At 38.6% G+C, this 22747-nt stretch overlaps 1 protein-coding gene across 9 annotated transcripts in view; it reads right to left on the reverse strand.

The window, feature by feature from the left end:
* LOC113114902 (BRCA1 interacting helicase 1) overlaps positions 1–22747 on the reverse strand; it is a 53810-nt gene that overhangs the window by 25405 nt on the left and 5658 nt on the right. For all 9 annotated transcript variants that reach the window (XM_026281995.1, XM_026281994.1, XM_026281990.1 and 6 more), the window contains exons 7-16: positions 19752–20054; positions 17057–17278; positions 16281–16480; positions 15924–16056; positions 15687–15841; positions 14946–15114; positions 14699–14839; positions 14301–14462; positions 4312–4483; positions 4117–4238 (exon numbers count right to left, since the gene is read on the reverse strand). In XM_026281995.1, coding sequence (XP_026137780.1) covers positions 4117–4238; positions 4312–4483; positions 14301–14462; positions 14699–14839; positions 14946–15114; positions 15687–15841; positions 15924–16056; positions 16281–16480; positions 17057–17278; positions 19752–20054 — 1779 coding nt within the window. The remainder of the gene's footprint in view (positions 1–4116; positions 4239–4311; positions 4484–14300; positions 14463–14698; positions 14840–14945; positions 15115–15686; positions 15842–15923; positions 16057–16280; positions 16481–17056; positions 17279–19751; positions 20055–22747) is intronic.

The raw sequence follows: 22747 nt of genomic DNA on the forward strand, positions 1-22747 counted from the left end.
ATATTTAAATAAAAAACTAATTGTAAAAATTATACAATTTCACAATATTGATTTTACTACATTTTTGATCAAATAAATGCAGTCTTGGAGAGATTCCTTTTAAAAACAAAATCTTACAGACTCAAATCTTTTAATGGTAGTCTATGCACATAAATTTTGCTGACTTTTCTCTATTCTGTCTATTTTATAAGCCTGGAAAACACTATTTTAAACTTCTGATGAACAGCCTGAGCAAAATAAACAAACAGTATTGGATAAGCACTGTATAGTGGTAAATTTACAGGTCTTCTAAATGGAAGGTTGCTAGTTTTGGCAATTCATGAGGCAATCCTGAGGCATTGTGATTAACCTAGACACAACCTAACACTGACAGAATTTTGCTCTTGTTCAAATAAAGATTCCATTTTAAACTATCAAAGAAGACAGTATTCATCTTCACCAACTCATTCTTAATTCTTCAGTAGACCCAAAAGCCCACAGCTGGGAATCGGGCAGCTGCACCACCACCGTTCCGCTCATATAGAACTAATTAGATTAACACTGGCAGGAGGTAGGGCTGGCGAGCAGTGATCTGCAGAGAGCAAAACTCCCCTGAAGATGACACCCTGGGCCTGAAGTGCTTTCATACTCGCCTGCCCACACCCGCTGATCCATTGCAAAGAGGCGGAAGAAAGAGGCCACCAGACAATAGGCATCTGCCTTGCCATAAAAATGCCAAGGAGGCATCCATCAATTTTCACCCACTGTCCTCACGGTTTTAACGCTAACCTTTTTGAATTGACAAGTGAAAAGTTCAAATACCTTCAGATGGGACAGGATGGCCAAAGCCTAAACTATTTGTGACAGGTACTGTGTTTTCAGATGCAACAACCTGCACGAGGGCATGACCGTCGCAGGTAAGGCTGGTCTCTTGTACACATCAACTCTGCGTCATCCCCGATGTTGTCACACACCTTAATCAGGAATATTTAGAAACACATGGACACGTTGACATACACATGGGGCTGAACTGAAGAGCAAACACTTCAGCATGACCGAATCCGCAATCTGATGCACGATCTCAATCTCTAACCCAGTGGAAGGGTTAAAAGCATCTGGATAGAGATCCTGTTGTCAACTAAAGGCCGCTACCCCGAGGCGAACTGTCATATAAATCCAATCAGAGTCTATTTCACTATCAAGGCCTTTCGCCTCCCGGTATCATGTCAACACTCAATCCGACATGACAGCTTGCATATGTGAAAAAGCCAATTCTCCCTGCTAGCCAAATCTCCTCAATGTGCAAGAAACCGCAAGCTGGAAGGGATTACGTAAAATGTCAGGAGATAGCCCACTCTCACATCAGCTTCAACATCCGTACCTGTTCATCCTTAAAAACAGACATTTGACCAAGAGGCATGCATTACAGCGGAGCGGAACACTGCCGCCGCCGTGCCGGTCACCGAGATCTCGTAGCCTGCTGTCTGTCCGTGTTAGGAAACAGCAGAGCGCGTCACACTAAGAGTCCTCGGCTCCGTAATAAAAAGGAAAATCAAAGAGAAGCGACATACAACATTCCACGCAAACCTTTACAATTTAACACACTTTCCATGGTCTTGCAAAAGCTGTTCATTAGGCATTGAGACACGGCATCAGCTGGAATAGTCCTTTTACTGCCTTTTAAATCGGAGATTATTTTTCTTAGCGAAACAAAACATGTTCCCTCCAGTTTTTATGTTCACCAGAGGCTATTTTTATGTGTGCACCATTGGCTTTCAATGCTTTAGACTGTTTAAAGTTCACCTTTGATCTGGTTCCCAATAACGGACTAATAAAAGCGATAGTCTCGTTTCAAAGGCACTTTAATAGCTTTTCTGTCTATCTGGGAAGACTGTGCAGGCATCGACACAACAGGAACTCTACTCTGACTGGAGAGTAGAAAATTAAGCCACAAGTCGCAATGAATTCAAGCATGTGCGTACCTTTCTGAAAGCTTGAAATGAACAATAAGGAAACTAGATTTATATATTTACATTTTCTGGCTTTGTATATAGATACTTTAGTGTCAGTGTCCTCTCTTTCCTTTGCATTAATAGGGTCATATTCTATATATCCCCAGGGGTCATCTCCACCTCCCATGCACCCAAAAGCTTACATGCAGGCTGTCAGTATATATAAACATTGTTGTGTTGTTATTGTTGAGTAAACTGTTGTTTCCTAGTATCCATAAAACGCTTGCATAAAATGGATTTCCATGACCTTGCCAGTCATCTGTGATTACAGAATAAAGACTCTTTTTAATAATTTAGATTCAGACACATTCTGGAAACTGAATCATTTATCATTCTGGAAACTGAATCATTTATCATTCTGGAAACTGATTTAACCAATTCCAGTCTGCTCAAAAGAACAATTCAATGACAATTGGAAAATCATTAAGGCTTGCAAATTAAATTAAAGAGTTAAAAAATTTTCCTTTCTCTTTGGAGTGTTAGATGCTCTTGGTGCAGAAAGAAGATCTGTAAAGTTGCAAAGACTAAAGTCTCAAATCCAAAGAGTTATTTTTTATAAAATTTAAGTCAGCCACGCCCTCCTAAAACGGCTCGTTTTAACACATCCCCACATGTTTGTGTCACGATGTGGGAATATTTGCATAACACCACCTAAATGTTCACACAACGAAAGAAGGTGTAACTTTTATTCTCGTTGTTGCCAGTGCCGCAATGTTGTGGAGACGCTGTGTGTTTCATTGTGAAAGTGAAACTACTCTGTTTGGTCTTTCAAAAGAGGATACAACTAGAAAATTAATCGTTAAATTGTGTTCCAGAACAGTTCAACCCAAATTCTGTTTAGGGTTAAATACTGAGTGTGTACAATTAATCAAATTTCTAATTGCAATTACAATTATGGATTCCACAATTACGTAATTGTTCAAAGCTGCAAATAGTCGTTCAAAGTCCACTGAAACCTGAAAAAAATGTTGAAATTTAAAAAGATGTGTTGAAGATAACGTGGAGAAAGACTTATTCCCCCACTGCAAAAATAATTCTAATTTCACAAGTAGCAAAGGTTTCAGCAAACTCTCTTCTCTGTTTAGGATAAGAAAGAGCCAAAAGTCCTTCACCATACTTCATCTTTTAACCTGCACTAGGCAAACGAGGCAAAGCATCACCTGTGTCGATGGGGGATGTATTGAGGGGAAATCAATGGCAGCAAACAAACACATTTGAGTGCGGTCAACCACTTCATGTGGCATTTGAGACAAGGAGAAGCATTACGGTTGGCCAGGTGCACTAGAAACCCCTGCCTCCTTGCTCCTCACCCCCTCTGGCACATCAACTCATCACTTGTACGCAACAAGCCACATGATTAAAATCTACCTCAGAACCCTCCAAAACTCATCCAAAATGGCAAACTCAATCGGACTCCACTGGAGCAGAAGTGAAAAAAAAATCAAAGGCCTTCCCCAGAGGTAAGGGTACAACCACGCCAACAGCTTCTGCTAAGGTGAAGGGCTTGGAAGTGTCAATCATCTGTACATATCCCCATGGTGACAGACCCAGTTAGCAGAGCTTCAACATACTCTGACAGCAAGGTAGACAGAGGGAGAAGCTTAAAGGTCAGGTCTATCTGCCACGGACAGGCAGAACACAGCACAATTACTATTGAATTCATTTACCGATCACACAAAGTAACTTTTTAAAAACATGAACACATATGAGGGTTCAAATGAGGATGTAAATGGAAAAGAAAATTCAATCAGTTTATAAAAAGATTAGGTGAGCCAAGCAAAGTTCCTCTCTAATAGGAACCTCTACCATCAGTTCACAGCTCATGAAGCCACTTAGATGGTTAGACTTAGATCTTGAACGATGCCCCCCACCAAAAAAACCTCACATCCAGTTGACTAGAATATTTAATAAAGCAAAAGACTTTTCAAGGTCAAGAATTGTAGTGACTTCAGGAATAATGCAAATATGATGGCATGCTTTATTAAAGAATTCCATTAATTAAATCTACTATTTTTGATAGATTTGAACATGGCTCATTAGATCGATTAAAACTGAGAAACTTCATAGACATGCCAAATACAGTATATGCAATTATAATTGTCATAGGATATTTGCAGACCATCACCTGCAGGTCTTTGATATTGGGGAACGGGATACCAATGGTGACCACTGCTCTGGCATTATCATCAGTGAAGTCTAACCCCTCGCTAACCTTCCCTCTGCAAACCGCAACCAGCAGTGCTCCGTCTGGTAAAATAAATCATAATCAACACACAGCCAACACATTTAAACAAGGCATTTGGAATGAATCAACACTAACCTCTGTTTTCACTGTTGGCTGCTGTTCCTCTGATGGCCTTGTAGTATGTCAGCAGCAACTCATCAAAATCACCCTTGCCACCACCACGTGGCTCTGTAATTACAGTCTTCCGCTCCTCGAGCTTGTCCCACAGACCTGTGTTCATCCAGCGGTCCCTCAGTTTATCTAACATCTTATAAAAACACAAAAAACATAACATAACATATTAACAATTTATTATTTGTAACCGACCCCCAAGACAATCAAGACAATGTGATATGTTTTACAATGCAATAGGCATTTAGTAGTCATTATTGGGACATACTGTAATATTCAGTCTATAATAATATGCAAGTTCAATGGGTCACCATCATTTTTATTCCTGTTCTGACACAACACATTAGTAATTAGTGTAGAGTAATAATAGCAGTGAGCTAGAAGGGTAAACAGGGATTCTTTTAATAACAAACATAATGAAAACCAAATTCTGGAACGCAAATGTCTGATTCAAAACTGCAGCATTCATGTGGCACCCATTAAAATAAAAAAACAAGACCCAGTCGAAAGAGGAATGTCTGAACCCTGGGTTGCCCAGTAATTCATAGTTTAATAAATACAGACCTCCTGTTTGCACTGTAAACAATTTGCTGGTTTGGAACTTTTTTCTTTTTCGTATTTTAATGAATAATGGAATACGCTGCTCAGGCAGATTACACTGCACTCTAAAAGCCTGAGAACAAAGCATCACAGCAAGACACAGGATGTTTTCTCTAGTTCTCATTACTCAGAGCAGATAAACTGCAAGTTTAAACTTAGTTCATAATTAAAATCACTGTTACATTGCTATTGTTAGTGCAAAAAAGTCAGTAACTCCCAAAGGGGGAACACTGATCTAAAAGCTCTTCCACACAGAGAGCAACTCTTGTCTCTGCTGTACACATTTTCCTCTTGAATAGGCATGCCTTTACAATCCAGGCAAATCTTCACTGGCTTGGAAATGTGTTAGAAGGGTCAAACAAAAGTTCTGATTGTAATCAGCAAATAACTTCACATGACTACAGGAATTTGTGGCTTCATTCAGATAAACAATTACATAAGCAATAGAGAAGTGCCTTAAGGCTAAGTATTAGGATCAATGCACTTTTTTATAGTTTAGAAGACACAAAACCTAAGCATGACCAGACTTCAAGGAAGACAATAAATTAATCTCAATTAATAACATTAGAGGTCGACCGATATTGGATTTTGCCGATACCGATAGCAAGGTTGGACCACACTGGCCAATACCGACTAATTAACCGATAAGTTTTTAAAATGCATAAAAAAAAAACTAAAAAAAAAAAAAACTAAAATAGTGCTTCATTTACAAAAAAATGAATAAATAAATAAAAAACGGTACTGAACCATACTAATAGTAATAATAATAATAACAGTAATAGTAAATGTTGAAATTACCACACTCTAATAGGGCCCTATGAAATCAGTAAATTTTTTCCTAAATTTTATTTCATTTATTTCCATATTCTGTTATTTAATTTTTCTGGATTCTGTTTTTTTCCATTTTAATTGTACTCCACTCCTTTTTAATTGTTAAATTAAAGTTTATTAATCATAAAGTAAGTCTAATTAAATAAAATCATTAAACTTATATATACATTTTCAAATCAATTTAATAAAAGTTTAATAAAAATTACATGATTAGGGCCCTATGAAATTTTTTTTTTTTTCACCACATTTTTTATTGTTACCAAATTGTTTTAGCATGTCTAATTATTTGAAAGCATGAAACAACTTTATTTTTTCTCAAAGAAGCCTAATAATTTTTTCCCCTCAAAAATTCAGTGTGTATTTAAATTTGTATTGTTTTCAAATCAAGGCATGAAACATTAATTTTATTTAAATACTTACTTAAAATTCAGCAAACTTTTTTTTTTAGCAAACAAAGGGGATTTACTATTCAATATAAAACATGGAAGAAATGTTGTGCGATTATTCTTTTAAAAATAATGTTTGTTTTATTTTAGTAGTAGTAATAGGCTATGCACATTCTACTGAAAAATAGACTTCATAAACCAGACTTTTGTTTTGACAGGTTGCAAAATAAATGAATACAATTCTTTCTTTGTTCATGTGATATGATGCTTTTGCTCAAATCAAATGGTCAAATGCTCATGAAGTGACTCTCAGAGCAGTTCTGGAGAAGTTCTTCGTGTCTTTTCGTCCTCATTTAGTGACGCTGAAATCACCGCGAGTGTCACACGCTAAACTGTGAATTCCGTTTTTATGAATGGATTTCACGATTCCATCCACGTTTTCTGCATCACGGAAAACATAGAGCCCTACAATTATACCAGCACAATGTTTACTCTTGCACTATAACTGCATCTATTATTTACCAATTAATGATCATCTAATCAAAATAAAAGAGCAGCGCTGAGTCTCACCTGTATCACACACACTCCGGACTAGGGCTGTCACTTTTGTGAAAAAAACATTTTTGATTTTTAAGACACAAATGTTCATTGAATCAACTGTAAAATTGATTTTCCATGTCTAAAAAAAAGACGTTTCCTTTTTCAACGTCAAATAACGGATGAACGTAAAGAGAGCGCTGGAAACGCACAAGTCAGCAATATTTCTTATTTATTGCCATGAAGTTTCGTGCAGAATAACAAACAGCAACAGGAGTGCAAATTCTCAAAAAAATATATGTGCAGGGGGACGGCTGCCATAACAAAATTAAAACATCACTGCAGGCTTCAACACGGCTGAATTTATGATTTAGGCAATTCAGAAATCTCCCAGATTATTTGAAATAATGATCAATCCATTTTAAACAACTTCTCAAAAAATGAAACTTTAAATGGACTTGAGAACAGGCCATGTGTGTTTTTTATTGAATGTAACCGACACTTAGGCTAGGAGGCACTATGCAGGCATAATGAAATGCTCAAAAAGGCTAGGGACATTACAAATTTATTGGACAGGAAAACAAGTCGATCAACGTTTCGGGGTCCAGAGCAGAGCGTTTTTTATTCACTATATGTCCAGCTGTTGAGAAGACGCGCTCCGACAGCACTGATGTCCCAGGGACACTCAGGTACAGCTGCTGAAGGTGGGGATATTACTGGCAATTTTCCACCACAAAAGCCGGTCACTGTCAGCTTGCAATGGTCCTTTTCATAACTCAGAATCTCCTGTAACTAGATGCGCGAATGAGGCGAATTCGCGTCTACTGCACCGCGAGACCTCCAGACGCGAGTAAACGTGTCTTTACATTGACTTAACATTGAAATCATTCGCACCAAACACTTTATTCGCGTTTGGTGTGAACGCAGCATAAGAGGTAGCTTTCGACGTCACTGGGTCTTATAGGCATGTAAAATTGCTGGTATTTTCTGTCTAGCATTCGCAATCCATACAGCACTTTCGGGAATTTTTATTTTCTTTTTCTGATTGTTTGTGAGTTTTTTACATCTATTTTTTTTTGTTTAATTCTTTTAAAATTAATACTGTACATATTTGGTTAAAATCGATTCCCTATTTCATTTTTGAAACTTTTTTTTTGGTTGGTCCGATCGATTGTGCAATCGATTTTCGAACTAAAAGTGAAAGCCCTACTCCGGACGCTCGAGTTCAACACGAGTAGTGCTCTAAAACTGTTTATTTATTCACCAAACGGACACAAGTTTACTTCAAGAATGAACAATGAGGCATAGATAAGTTTGAAGTTCAGTGTTTAAAAAAACGGAGCAAACAGAAAGAGCTATATTATAGCTCTATAAATGAAACATCCAGACTTTATTAGAGCCAAAGAAAGACGAACGTTTAGATGGAAATGCTCGATATATAATTCATTATGTACATTAACAACAATTCGTGGCGAATATAATGTAATTTAAAGGAAAACTATGTGAATGGCGGTCTGAAGCGTGGCAGTATTTTCTGTCTGATGATCGCTCTGTTCAGTGTGCAGCGTCATGTTTCTAAACAGACAGCACGTGCTGTCAGTGATTTCTGCCACTACAGGCCACTCTCGCACTGTATATTGAAAACAGAGCCTTATCAGCCACTCCAGCAACGGACGAAACGCGGAAAACTATCGGCATGGATTTTTGCAGATAACCGATTGTTCAAGCAATCAACTATCAGTGCCGATTAATCAGCAAAACCGATAAATCGGTCTACCTTTAAATAACATCACCTAGCATCTCACCTAAAGTGGCTGAGACTTCTGCACTATGAAAACAACTTTACGCAATGATGTTGCTGTGAAGTGAAGCAAGCACCAATTTCATCAGGTCTGTGCTTATAAGAACAAACCAGCCACTTGTCTTCAATAAAACATGACATTTGTGCTGAAGATGCAACAGCCCATTAACCGTACTGTTTCAAACACTAACAGTAAACCAATTGTCCCACATTTGCTTCAAAACCAATAAGAATAAAAGGTGAATTATTAATGCTCTCTCACAGTAGAATGCCCAAAGAATAAAACAGCACATTATACACCCTGTACTTGGCGGAAATTCAGATTTCTGAGGAAGAGTTCATAACAGGAGGAGGACAAAAAATGGATACATGGATGGTCATTTCGATGGATACAACTGATGGGTTTGGAAGATGTATTCGGCATCCTGAATTTACCTTAAGGGTCAACATTATTAATTTGTGCTTGATCTGAAGTGTAACCTGATGATGACCTGAGCATAACCTGATTATAAAATGCTGGTCCTTAAAAGACAGGGACACATGCAAGCACAGAGACTCCTTGTATAATCTTGTTGTTTATATTCCCAGAGCTGTAATTTGTAAGGCCTTATAAAAGCGGGCGAAATACAATACAGTGCCACTCCAGGAGTCCCTTGGCTCAAAGGGTAATGGTCCTAATGCTTTTATCTCACAGACACTGTGAGTAAACATCACTCTATGTCTGCTTCTATGCAGTCATTTTATTACAGGCACATTTTCCACATCCCTCATCTTGACAGACTAGAGCCATAGTTTGAAAACCAAAAGGCAACCCAGTCAGCAGTGAGCTAGAAACTCAAGATTATCGCCAGCTGTTGAATTCTAGACTCATTACAGACTTCATATTTTTCAAGAATAATTAGCTCCTTTTTAATTTGTTATATGGAATTTAAGTTGAATTTGGCCACAGGAAGATGAATATTAATGTAAACTGAATAAAAAAATAAAATAATAATAATTATTATATATATATATATATATATATATATATATATATATATATATATATATATAGTGTATCTTATCTGTCGTATCCATCTATCTAATATAGATAGTATCACTTGTATCACCAGTGTCTATCCTATATACAGTTAACTATCCATCCATCCATTTTATCCCCAGTATACCCATAACACCTCACATTTGATTTGAATAAATGGACAGCATCCAATGTTGCCAAATGAAATTAATTAGCAACTGCAAGTGTGCACTTGTGTTTTAAGATGTTAGGACAAGGAATGGGAGTTTGTGGGGGTGGTGGTGATGGGATGAGCACACAGCCTTCATGCCTAATTCATAGGCATTATCTGACAAGAGCAGCGCTGTTTCCACAGGGCCTAGACCAGGAGACAGCAGAATGAAAATGTCAATCTGCACACTTGGCTGAGGCTCAGGTGCATAAACATGTCAGAAGTGACCCTACACCATCCCTCTCCGAGGTCAGTGACAGTGCCATCAAACAGATGGCGTGCTCAAAAACGACATGAACGCAGTAATACCAAACAAACTCCAACAAATGATAAGAGGCATTTAACCTCATGCAGTCATTTCATTGTGTACATCTGTAGAATGACTGTTTAATATCAGATTAAAAAAAGGTTTGAAGTGCTAATATAATGATTTCCAATGATAATATTACAGTGAGAGTGCTTTACAACGAAGTACTAGGCTACATTTAACCATCAGTATGAGTATATGAGGTGTATGGAGCCCCATTTCTGACACCTTGTCTCTCACACTGCTCCCAAGGGCTGGAGCACACAACATCAGTGACCCACTCTCATGTCTTATTCAAGGCACCATTACAGCAGAACAGAAACTCACATCTTCACAACTCTGTGGCAGGCTAGCATTATCTGCAACAGATCAAGAACAGACACATTGTTCACAAAGTCAATTATATTTACTAAGAGGTGACTCTCAGATGATCATGTAGGCTACATAAAATGGAGACATAAGTGAATCAAATGTCATGTACCTTAAGTCAATCCATTTCACTATAAGTTGGGTACCAATGCCTGTAGCCTGTTACAACAATAAATAACAAAACTTTATAGTAAATTAGGTTTAGTTTTTTAATGGTTCCATCTCCCCTTGTATTCACCCTCTATTCACTCAATAGATGTTTTGTCTGTGTCTATAAACCACTTGCCATTTTTCATAAAATGAGTCTTAACATTGGTGATTAACATCACACACAAAAATATATATCCTGTTAAATGGAATGCTTAGATTAAAACTATTTGATTAAAAAATAACACAATCTAACAATATCTAGCTGGATCAATCAATATTTTATCAGAAATATTTAGAAAATCTATTTTAGCAGGACATGTCTTGATTCACTATTAAAATTTCTAAGTAACAAAGTGGTGGTTAAACAGCCATAATTCTTAGAAAAGACACCAAATTGGGGCAAGTGGAGTGTCAGTGGGTTTGATCGATCTTAATCGCAGTAAATCCCTACTCTGACTACAGGGAATAATCAAACTGTTTGTATACATGTGAATGTTGCTGTCCTTGACAGTAAAGAGCCAAATGTCACATCTCAGAGATGTTTGCACAAGACTGGATTAACATTTAGAAAAGCAGTTGATAGAACAAAGTGGACAGAAGTCTATCTAGCGAACATCCACAGGCACAACAAAAGGTGAATAATTCATTGTGGTTAGTCGACTAAATATATGCATCACTCAGCTTGTGTCACCATGCTAGATTAAGTCGACCGGATGCAGTCCTCCGAGGGGAGATTGTGGTGAGGTGGTAGTGCGAGGAACAACTGCATTCTCTCTCTCACGCTCTCATTTTCCTCTGTCACCTACACTGCTCTTTATCTATTTTCCTCCAACCTTGACGCCATTCTGTCATGTGGCAACACATTGGTGTTTTTTATTTGCAAAAGGCCTCTAAATAATGGACAAACTTGGTTGTAGGGTGGCATAAATGAAACATAGGGCCCTGGTGGCAGCAGAAGACGTGTAGCTACTGTAAATAATTCAGCTGTCAAATATCACAGTGACGATCACGCCAAGGACGGAGCAGAGTGGCGCCCCTGCCGCCTGCCTGCAAGCACCCACACTCTTCAGAGCTGATGTGGAGCAGGCCATTAGTGGGAGGCCAACAGTGAGAACTGAACTCCAGATAAAGAACAAGATCTGCTGAAGTATGGATCTGTTGTTATCTAGTAAAGAGCTATAGCTGGAATAAGGGCTTGCCTCACTAATGGACAGCTTCAAGAAAGAGAGTTACACACTCTACACTGGCACGACAGCATAGTACATAAACATTTACTTTGATACACATCTGACATGGACGGAGTTTGAGCAGAAAAATCACACTTAGTGATGGGAAACAGCACTGCTCCTAATATATGGTCCATTTATGTAAAAATTCCAAAACTTTTAATTATTTCCACCTTTCTCCTACACAAATAATGCGAGAAACTTCAATTTATATTGTAACCAATCAGCAAAACGTTCTATCAAAAACTATTCGGAAACATTCGAATATACTTTTCATTTACTTACAGTTGAATAAAAAGTAAACATAAAAATAATCAGGAGGAAAATAATGCAGCTGGCTGAGAAGAGCCATTTCTATAGATACTGTTGTTATATCATGTCACATTAATATATCTAACATAACATTATTCACCTGACTTCTTAAAATTTACAGCCCACTCAGTGAAAATGACGAAAACATATTTTTGGTAGCGCAATCTTAAGATTTGAAATGATTTGTTGTTGCGATTTTCCCAAACCAGAAATGACTTCAATAATTGTATATGCAGGCGCGCACACACACACACACACGTTTGTTTTGTGAAAAGTGGGGACATCCCGTAGGCGTAATGGTTTTCATACTATACAAACTGTATATTCTATCACCCTACACCAACCCTACACCTAACCCTCACAGGAAACTTTGAGCATTTTTACTTTCTCAAAAAAAAAAAAAAAAAAAAAAAAAAAAAACCCACACACACAAAAAAAACACTAATTCTGTATGGTTTATAAGCGTTTTGAAAAATGGGGACATGGGTTATGTCCTCATAAGTCAGCCTCTCCTTGTAATACCTGTGTCATACCCATGTCATTATACAGAGTTGTGTCCTGATATGTCACAAAAACAAGAGCGCTCACACACACACACACACACACATTACAATAAAAACAAAACAAAAGATTGTTATATAAATAAATGCAGTATCTCTGTAATAGAAATCCCTTGAATCTCAAGTGTTGCAGTACCTATACTGATAATGCTGAGACTGCAGACAATATGCTGAAAGGCCTTGGGGGCTCATAGCCTATGCTCAGACCCCCTGTAGAGCACTTTGAGATGATGCAAGTTGCACAGATACATCCTCCAACCCCTCCTTTTCAACCCACCTCAAGCACCAGGCGCCAGTTTAGATGCATCTTCACATAGACAGCTTGGCGACGTCAGTTCTAATGGCCCTTATCTTAATCTGTTTTAAAAGCATCCTGCGTTTCCACAAGATCTTTTCACCTTTCCTAGCCCACATTTAATAAGCAGGCCCTCTTAGCTGTTTAGCCCTTCCTGTCATGAGGTCATGCCAGACAACATGGGGCAATATGGTTAACTGGGTCCAACTGAGACGGGTTGGAAGATGCAAAACTAAACCTCGAGAACCGCAAGGCGCTTGCGTGTCTATTTGTGTGAGTTCTAAATGATATTATTGAGGGGCCTGAGGGTGATATAGCACAATTGGTGTCATGTGGACAAATAGCCAGAACAGACACACATTGACATGGTCCCTCGAAGTGCAGAGAGATAGGGATCAAGCAGGAGTGTTGAGAGGTGTCTGGAGACTACAGATGATCTGCTTCTCCTCAGACGGGACTTTCAGGCTCCAGAACCTCTACAGTCTCCAATGAGTCCCTAAACTGCTCAGTTTCCAGATTAAATATTAATCCACATGGAACATTCATACAAGGACATGATATAAAATTGGCAATTTATGTGGTCAATATTTAAAGAAAATGGTTATTGTGTTAAATTTTGGGAAGCATACTATGATCCTGATAGGTTTAATATATTGGATGAAATATATTTACAATAACATGATATATTTACATTAAAATGTGTGCACAGACACAGACACACACACAAAGATAGATATTTAAGAAAGGTAATCATCCCCTCTGAGAATACATCATGACAGGCAGCTTGAATAGGGCTGAATTATTCATGAGCTAAACATAACAAACAATGAGGAACAAAGTATTCTTCAATGGCTTTCAGTAATTTAACCCGTTACCTGAAAAGGGATACAGAAAAACCATGAGCCAGCACTCAAAAGGTTTTGTTCATTATCTATAATACATTATGACTACATATTAGTGTATATGATCATTATTTGACCACTGCTATTGAATTTTGTAACAGTTACTTTTTGAGTTATGGCTTAGTGGATCCTCTACCGGAATGTTAGACAGAAACCACAGTCTTACACAGCATGTAGATGATTTTTTTATATAGCATTTTATGGAAAACATCAGCATGTTGTGGTCTCTAAGGCCTCCCAGTGGCAGCTTTGTAGAGCTGCAATAGCAAACTGACATGACTTACTGTAAAAAAAAAAAACATTAACTAGTGGTTCAGAATCTTACACTTTGTACGCATTATTTATAAGCAAAGAGACTGAAAGTTGGCACTGTATTGCCATGCAATTGGTCAAATATGAGGAACAGAGATGCTTATACTATTGCTCATTGCAAAACTGTTGTATGTACCTTGTAGGATGGCAGGAAGCAGAGAACCCCTCGGCTCACTGTTTGGCAGACTTTCAACAGCAGGGCTCCTACTTCATCCTGGAAGGCAAATGTCTCTGCATGCTGAAATGTGGCGCAAAGTTTACGACCCTGAGGCCCTGCACCGACTGTACCGACCCAGACCTGCAACATAAACCAATACACAACTCTATTCAAAAGTTTGGTGTGATGTTTAAAAATAATTTTTTTTTTAACTTTTATTCTGCAAGGACACACTGAACTGATCAAAAGTGATAGCAAGGACATTTAGAATTGTATAAAAGTTTTCCATTTCAAATAAATCCTGTTCTTTTGAAAAATTTTCATCAAAGAATGCTGATTTAAAAAAATATATTAATATTAAAATATCTAACACTGACCTGTGACTTATTGATGACATGATTCGCCTCGAGCTGGATGGAGAATTTAATGCCCAATTCAGAAGAAAAGGAGCCCATGGGAGACAGAGTCCCCGAGGTCAGCACGATACTCCGTACTGAGCCGCTCAGATCTGAAAATGCCTGTCGTGACACACATCACCAGCCATAACAGCTTATGATCCATGCTCATACTGACAACATCCTAATCAGATTTTAAAAGTACTAGAGAAATAACGGTTGCTCTCACCACAGCAGGGTTGAGGCACCAGAAGCTCAGCGTGTGCACCAGAGTTTTGGTGCGGGTGCTCTGTCGACGACGCTGGGGTCGTGCGAAAAAGCCCTGAGCGTCAGGCAGGTCTTGCTGGGTGGTCCACATGTAGCTCTGCTGGAGGGCCACACGGTAATCATCTGCAAACCTGTACATATCGCCAAAAAGAATTTTTTGTAAAACTAACAGATGAATGTAGAATAACTAAAGTTGAGCATGTACTATAGTAGAAGATTTTATCAAAGTTTTACAAAGACAAGGATTATTAAGTACTCTGAAATACATTATTTTATTCACTAAATGAGGTCTGGAAGACCGAAGACGTCAATTATTCAACATGCATTTGTGAAGATTTTGCTGCTAACATTAAATTACACAACATTTTAACATTTCCTGAAGACTGCGTCATTAAACTAATTTCACCAACCCTCACTATCCCGAGACTTGCAAGTATGATAGAATTTAGACAGCAATGTTTTAATAGTGTATCTGATTAGAAGTTCGTTTATTTTGAATGTATGGTTCCTCTATCCGTTTTATACTTAAATCTTGTCAACTTTTAGGAGTACACCAGCATAAAGACGGCCTTAAAGCTAAAAGACATAGACTAGAAGCCATAAAACTCCCATTGTGATTTCAAGGGGTCTTTAAAAATCACTGCCAAAAACCTTTTTAGAGATAGTAAGGTAAGAAGAATGATGGGTAGTTTGTGATAATGACCTGCAATTTTGTCTGAAAAGAAATTCCAGCACCATAAAGAGGCTTTTGAGCATTGACTGAGTGTTGGAGCTGATGGTGGGAACCTGCACCGTGTCTTCTCTCCCGTTCACTAGCCCAATCCGCTCCTCCTTCTCCAGCACTGCTGCCAGGTTTTTCTACACAAAGCGGAGACAAATCAGATAAAAAAAGGGATAGACTGTTAGTATACTCCTGCTGGTCAAAGGGGAGGAAGGATACCTGTAGCAAAGAGAAGGTGTCTGCTGTGATGCCAAGGCCATGGAAGATGCCAAGAATCTCGGTCCCCGTCCAGACCTTACAGGAAGACTCATATTCACGCTCCTCCAAGCTATTGCAGCTTTCCTGCACCCAACTATATAATTGTAAGGAAACAAACATAATGAATTTAACTTACTTTCTTTTTAAAAGAGCAACATTAAGCTCACAAGTTAACACAAATTACAGATTTATCCAAATAAAGAAATATAAAGAATCTTTGGAAAGCAGATCTCTGACATATTATATCACATGACGATGCAGCATATGGATATCCTACTGCATAAGATGAGAAACTGTTGGAGAAAAGATGGGCCATACTTGGCAAGGCTGCAGCAGAAGGCTAGCAGAGGCCTGTGTTGATCGCGCCGAATGTTGTGCGTCACCATTCCATCCATCTCATCACGTGCATGCAACAGCTGAGCTTGGTTCAGAGTGTAACTGGCACTCTCACGGGCACAGTCCTCTATGTTATGAGCCTCATCCAGCACCACAATTTGCTCCTTCAGATTGATTTCCATCTGGCAGAGGAACAACACGAAAGTGATCACCATATGATAAATAAAGAAATCCTTCAAATACAGACAGTATCCTAACAAATGTGTCATCTACCTTATGCGAAAACTTCAACTGACTACTTTAAAACAGTGGTGAACAGACTGCATTAATGTTTTTAGTCTCTTAAGTATGCATTTGCTGCATTAAATATATAGAAAACAATATATTGTGAAATATATACTACTTTAAATAACTATTAATTAAATATAATTGTTTTTAATCTATGAGTTGGTGCTCCAGAAACAATTCTTATCATTACCAATGTTGAAAACAGTTTTTGCTGCTTAGTATTTTTGCGGAAACTGTTATTTTTTGGGGGGGGGATTTTTTTTTATTTGGTGAATAGAATAAAAAAAATGTTCAAAAGAACATTTATTTAAAACAGAACAATTCTGTAAAATTTAAAAAAGTCCTATCTGTCACTAAAATGCTTCCTTACTGAATAAAAGCAAGAAAAAACTGCAAAAAAGTCTTAAATCTATATAAAGCAAAAAGTTATATTATCTAGATTATATAGTAGTTTATGCATTGATGCTCACACTTTCACGAATGAGGGGGTCCAGAAGGTAGTTGTAAGGACAGAACACAATGCAAGCATCTTGCATGAGCTCCCTAGCTGCGTAGTAAGCACAGGACCGCAGCTTACCGCCAAGACGGACCAGATCCTCAATGTCCCAGGCCTGATGTAGCCCATGAACCCATTGTAAAGTGCTCTGATCACGCATTTTATGCACATTGTGATAGTACCGACATGACATTCCCTGAAAGACATAAAAATATATAAACGCACCCAATAATACCATTTTATGAAAACAGGTAATGTTTGAGATGCATAGCAAGCACCACCAAAACCAAGGTTGTGGGTTTGAATACCAAGGAATGCATGAACTGATATAATAAATTATTCATTTATTGAAAAATTTACATGTTTTGTTGCAATTAAACCACATAATTGATATTCCTAACACTTGCTTATAATAAAATGTGTTTTTATACAATTATTTAGGCAGGCGTTTCTCCCTGAAAAAAAAGGGAAGCATCTATGCATTGTTTGGTGATTCACTGGAACCTGTAACATGCTGCTGAAAGGCTAATGGCAGCTTCCAGTATACATACTCAAAGAGGGATTAGCCATCAATGAGAGCACAGGATAAATGTCAACCTGATCGTGCCGTTGTGATCCCCTGTCCTCCAACTCTTATGAAAGTGATGATGGCACTGCTGAGGGGTGTGCGACCTAATGACAAGTGTCTGAAAGGCCTATGCTCTTCAGCCATTCAGGAAGACCAGGAGAGCGGAATAAAGACTCAAGAGATGGGGCCCCAGGGAGGATGAGGAAAACGACAGCTCATTCTCTCCTCTCTCTGAACGGGGTTGTCTGCACGGACTTCCCCGCTTTCATGTGCAGGGGTGCGACACAGTCGAGAGGTGAGTGGACACCTGTGGTGACAGCATAATAGGTATCATTACGCTGGCTGCCCGATGGTCAGAGACTAAGCAACCCGGATGATAACGAAACTCCCACTGGAACAAAGTGAGTTTGAAGCCTTTGACAAGGCTGCACAACAAAAAAGGTCTGTATGACTGATTGGGGATATTATCCCCTGTAACTGTTCTCCACAGCTTTGGTGACGGAGATTAAGTTTGTGAAACCTTAAAGCTAGGGTTTGCATTTCAGTGTCGCCAGCTCGTCTTCTTTTCTTACGACTGTGTTACAGTGAAAGGAGAAGAGGGTTCACAGAATAAGTGGCCACACTTGCTGTTTGGCCTGCAGGCTCCTGTGAAGATCAGGAAACAAGGTGTTTGGTTCCACAGAAAAGAGTGGGTCAATCTCCGTTCACAAGATCCAATTCAAGACTTTCTATGGCTAACAAATTCATGATGAGTTGATCACTACTTGGGTCCAACACTTAAGGATGAATAGGGCACTGGCCATGACCTGTACACTTAGAAGGGAAGAGGAAATAGTTGATGAAGTGGTTATCTTTAGCTATACACACAAAAGTGAGACCATTCTAATAATGCACCACCATTTTGGATCATCAAAATTGCTAATCTTCAGTCAAACGCTGGTTTGCAGCCAAAGAAAACAGCCAAACATCAAAGACAGTAACTGTTAGTGGGTGGCCACATTTACTGCTGTTCAGTGGATTTTGTGTGTAAAATCCAGTCATTTCCATAGGCATCCGGAATTCCGGTTTCAAGTTAGTCAAACGGACTACTGCATTGACCAAGATCTTTTGTTTGAAAGTGACTTTTGTATGAACTGTTCTTCATACATTGCTGACAATTGCTGAAATTATGTTAATTAGGGCAGTGCGATAAATCGCATCGCAAGTCAGTAAAGCCGGTTCTGTAATCAGCTCCATCAGCTGCGCGATTTCACATGGAGCAGAATTAACTACACACTGCCGTCGTTCACTGACAAGCTTGTCAGTGAACGACGGCTTGTTAATGTAATCAATTGCACAATAACTATAACACTTCTTAACTCTTTGTTTGGATAATATCATCATTGCACTGAACAACATAAGCACAATTGCAATGTTTCAACCTTTATACAGCTATACAAACAATAACAAGAAAAAAAAAGTGTTAAATAAGATATTCTAATATTCATGAAATATCTAGAATATGAAAAAATATTACATCAAATTTAAGTTATTCCAAACAAAGGCTAATTTAGGATTTAAGCCCATTAATTTTGGGCATTTTCACCTTTATTAGGATAGGACAGATCAGAACTAACAGGAAGTGAGAGAGAGAGAGAGAGAGAGAGAGAGAGAGAGAGATCGGGAAAGGTCCTCAAGTCGGGATTCGAACCCGGCACCCCTGTAGCATAACGACAAAGTGCTGTCCACAAGGCTATCAGCACAGACAACAAATGCAAAACTTAAAATAAGTATTTTTAGTAATACATTAAGCTTTTATGGACTAATGTATCCAAAATGCTTGTTTTTAAGAACTACTTTTTTTTAAACGTACTTAAAATATAAGTGGGGATTCTAGGACAACCAAGAGAATAAGATGAATTGATTATCTTTAGGTTTCTCTCAAAACACTAATATTGGTGGAGTTCAGGGTTCAGGCCTTGAACTCACTGAACCAGGAGATGTCTAAGTCTACTCTCTTTTATCCTTCTGAGAGGCTCTAATGATGAGAGATGAATGGAGAACCTGTGCTCAAAGCTGGTTGCAATGTCACATGAAGTAACATGGGAAGAGGCCGACTCACATTCTTGGCCTCCAGCAGCTCCTTACAGCGCTCGTTGCGGTTAGCATGCGGCACCACTTCGGGATGGACACAGGTGTGGTCACGGCTGGACAGTATCGTCATGGGCACGGTGGAGTAAAGCGTCCGTTTGAGCTCCCGTGCGATCTGTGTGATCTGCTTATGGGTACGAGTGCCAAAGAAGATCTTTGGGATCTTTTTCCTTCCACTTCCATCTTTGTCTTTATCACTGTCGTTGGACTTTTCAACCGTTTTCTGTCCTGCTTTGAGGTTGGCGCAAGGACACAGTGAACAAGACACGGGAGGCTGTGGAAAACAAAGAGAGGAAAACAAGTCAAGCATGAATATTACAAAGAGAAACAACCCACTCGAAGCAATGCTACAGACCTTTTTTTGTCCAGATCATGAAAAGGCTTTTGTATTAGTGGTGATACAGATAATCATTCACATAACAGGAAAATGCTATAAGTCAAGACAGAATGACCCCAAGCAAGACTGTAATTTTAGACCATTCCATTGTTAATGCTACTGGCCCCTCTGATTGGATCTCTTTAATTGCAGCTTTCACATAAAGGGCTATGCTTGCCTGCAGCCAGCTCTAGTGGTGAAACTGATCTTGAGGATGGTATGAGCTTTTTAAGTGTTCCACTTTCCCCTCCATTCATGGGAATGACACACAACTCATGTGTAACATAGCTGGTGTCAAGCAGAGAGTCACTGCTTCAATTTGTGGGATCCAACAGTATTGTCTGAGTATTGAGATACTTCATGCATAAATCAAGAAAAGCTTGTAAGTGTTTAAATATACATTATATCTGAACTGCTATGCCTGGAGTATTTAATATAGGAACTGTTATAAAGGAACTGGACAGAGTCAATATTTCTTCACCTTGAGGATTGGTGGGCTTAATCTTTCCCTGCATGGTTATGAATCAGGTTTCTAATCGTTGCTGATACTGTAGGTAGGTGTAGATGGAAGAATAACTTTTTTTGTGTGTGTGAGAAAAATCAGTAGAATTCTGTCAAATGGATTTAAGCAAGCAAAAGTTTGGGGTCAGTAGGATTTAAGATAAGTTACTTTTTATTAATTAAAGATTACTGAAAATATCACAGTTTTAACAAAACTATTAATAAGCACAGGTGTTTTCAACATGGATAATGAAAAATGGACTAATTAAATTACTTAATGGTTGCTGAAAATACAAATTTGTAATAACATTTCACAATATTAATATTATTATTTTTTATCAGAAAAATGCAGACTTGGTGAGCATAAGACATAAAAAATCACTACTACCACTTTTGTATCTTGTTCTGTCTTATCTAAAAATAAAATGTGACTTTTTCTGTGTTTTTTATCTATTTATATTATTATTTTGTATAAATACATTAAAAATAAATGCACACACACACTAATGATTTTAAATATTAGAAGTGGATTTAAGCATCACCACATTATGCATATAAAAAAGTACTGTTGATTTTTAAATTGGCTAAAGATTACATTTAACTGTTATGAAATTATTAGTAGTATTTACATTCCAATTAGTTTTGAACGTTAAGTGTGCGTCAGATGGTGGCAAAGGTAATCCAAATAAACATGTACAATTAAATATCCAATACTGATTGATACCAATAAATAAAACCTCAGGTCAAACAGTATCTTCTTTTCCTTTCCTAAGAGTGACAGTAAGATTATCCCTCATAAGCAAACGCTAAGTCACGGCGTGTGTTACACCTTCACATCAGGGATCAAGCTGTCCTTTAGCTTGCACTTCACTGAAGAGCTCCAGCTCCGGTTACCTGAGCTGCTTCTCAAACCTTGTTTGTCATTAAATATTACAGTAAGTGATAGAATGGAAGCGAACATGAGCCTGTCTTGCAAACCGTCCCCCGATGGGACAAAGACCCGGGCCGACGTGCTAAATAAACAGAGAGCTGGCAGCAGCTAAGGTTACGGCATCGCAGGAAGAGTTACGGCCCTGCCGATTACCTTACCTGCTGCTGCCACATTCAATAGGCCAGTCCAAGTATCCTGCCTCCTATACCGAATAATTACTTATGCATCGCAGGGGGGAGAGAAAGGGCTGATTGTGAATGGGAGGCCTTGTCAGCAGCCGTGCAGGAAACAGATGACACAAGGGTATCCGTTACATGCAGCCTGCCACAGTTTCGGCCCCTCTCACTACCGCACAGCAAATAAGACACCCCTGGAATGCAGATAACAGCTTCCACTGGCCAAACCTGCCGCTATAGACACATTCAGGTGGAGTGGCGCATTCTTTCATGGCGAGGCCCTGATATCAGTGGAGCAGAGAGCTACACCTCAGGCCTCTCCAGACATCAACAGCGGCTCCTAATAAAACAGTGCGTGACATTGTGTGGGAGCATTAACCCAAGCATGCTGTTCCAGTCAGGGGCAGACACCTGCAGATGCATCCAGCAGCTCATTGCACTGCTAAGAAAATGTGGCCATTGTTCTGGCACTAAAAAATGAACAAGGATATTGGGAAAGTGTCTTTGGGGGTTTGTAGAAGCACTGGTGTACAATGACAGTGTTTCACAGCTCTTCTGGGGCCTAACAACTAGTTACATTTCAGGGCCAGCACACACATACTACAAATACATCAAATAAGCTGCTGGTCACTATATGGTGTATTTTAGGGATAATGGATATGTGAAAAGTAGAGTATGGAACTAATAATTGTTTTCTTTCCAAACCAGAACTGAATGATCTTTATGATATTCAGTACAATAACTATTCCAGCATGTGCAAAATGAAAGTGAGTTGGAAAGTATTTTTTAAGCAGCATAAAACATACAGCACGACTGGTGTCGAGCATATGGAGAAAAAAAATAATAATACAGTGCAACCAATGAAGTCAAAAGACTGCCAAGTGAATGACTTTTAGGACCCGGTACTATTTAATGAATCAAAAACATACAGTGCTACAAGTGTAGTACGCTACCCATGTTAATGACTCTTAAAAGCCAGGTTT

This window comes from Carassius auratus, chromosome 15 (assembly GCF_003368295.1).
Source record: "Carassius auratus strain Wakin chromosome 15, ASM336829v1, whole genome shotgun sequence".
NCBI classification, from domain to species: Eukaryota; Metazoa; Chordata; class Actinopteri; order Cypriniformes; family Cyprinidae; genus Carassius; species Carassius auratus.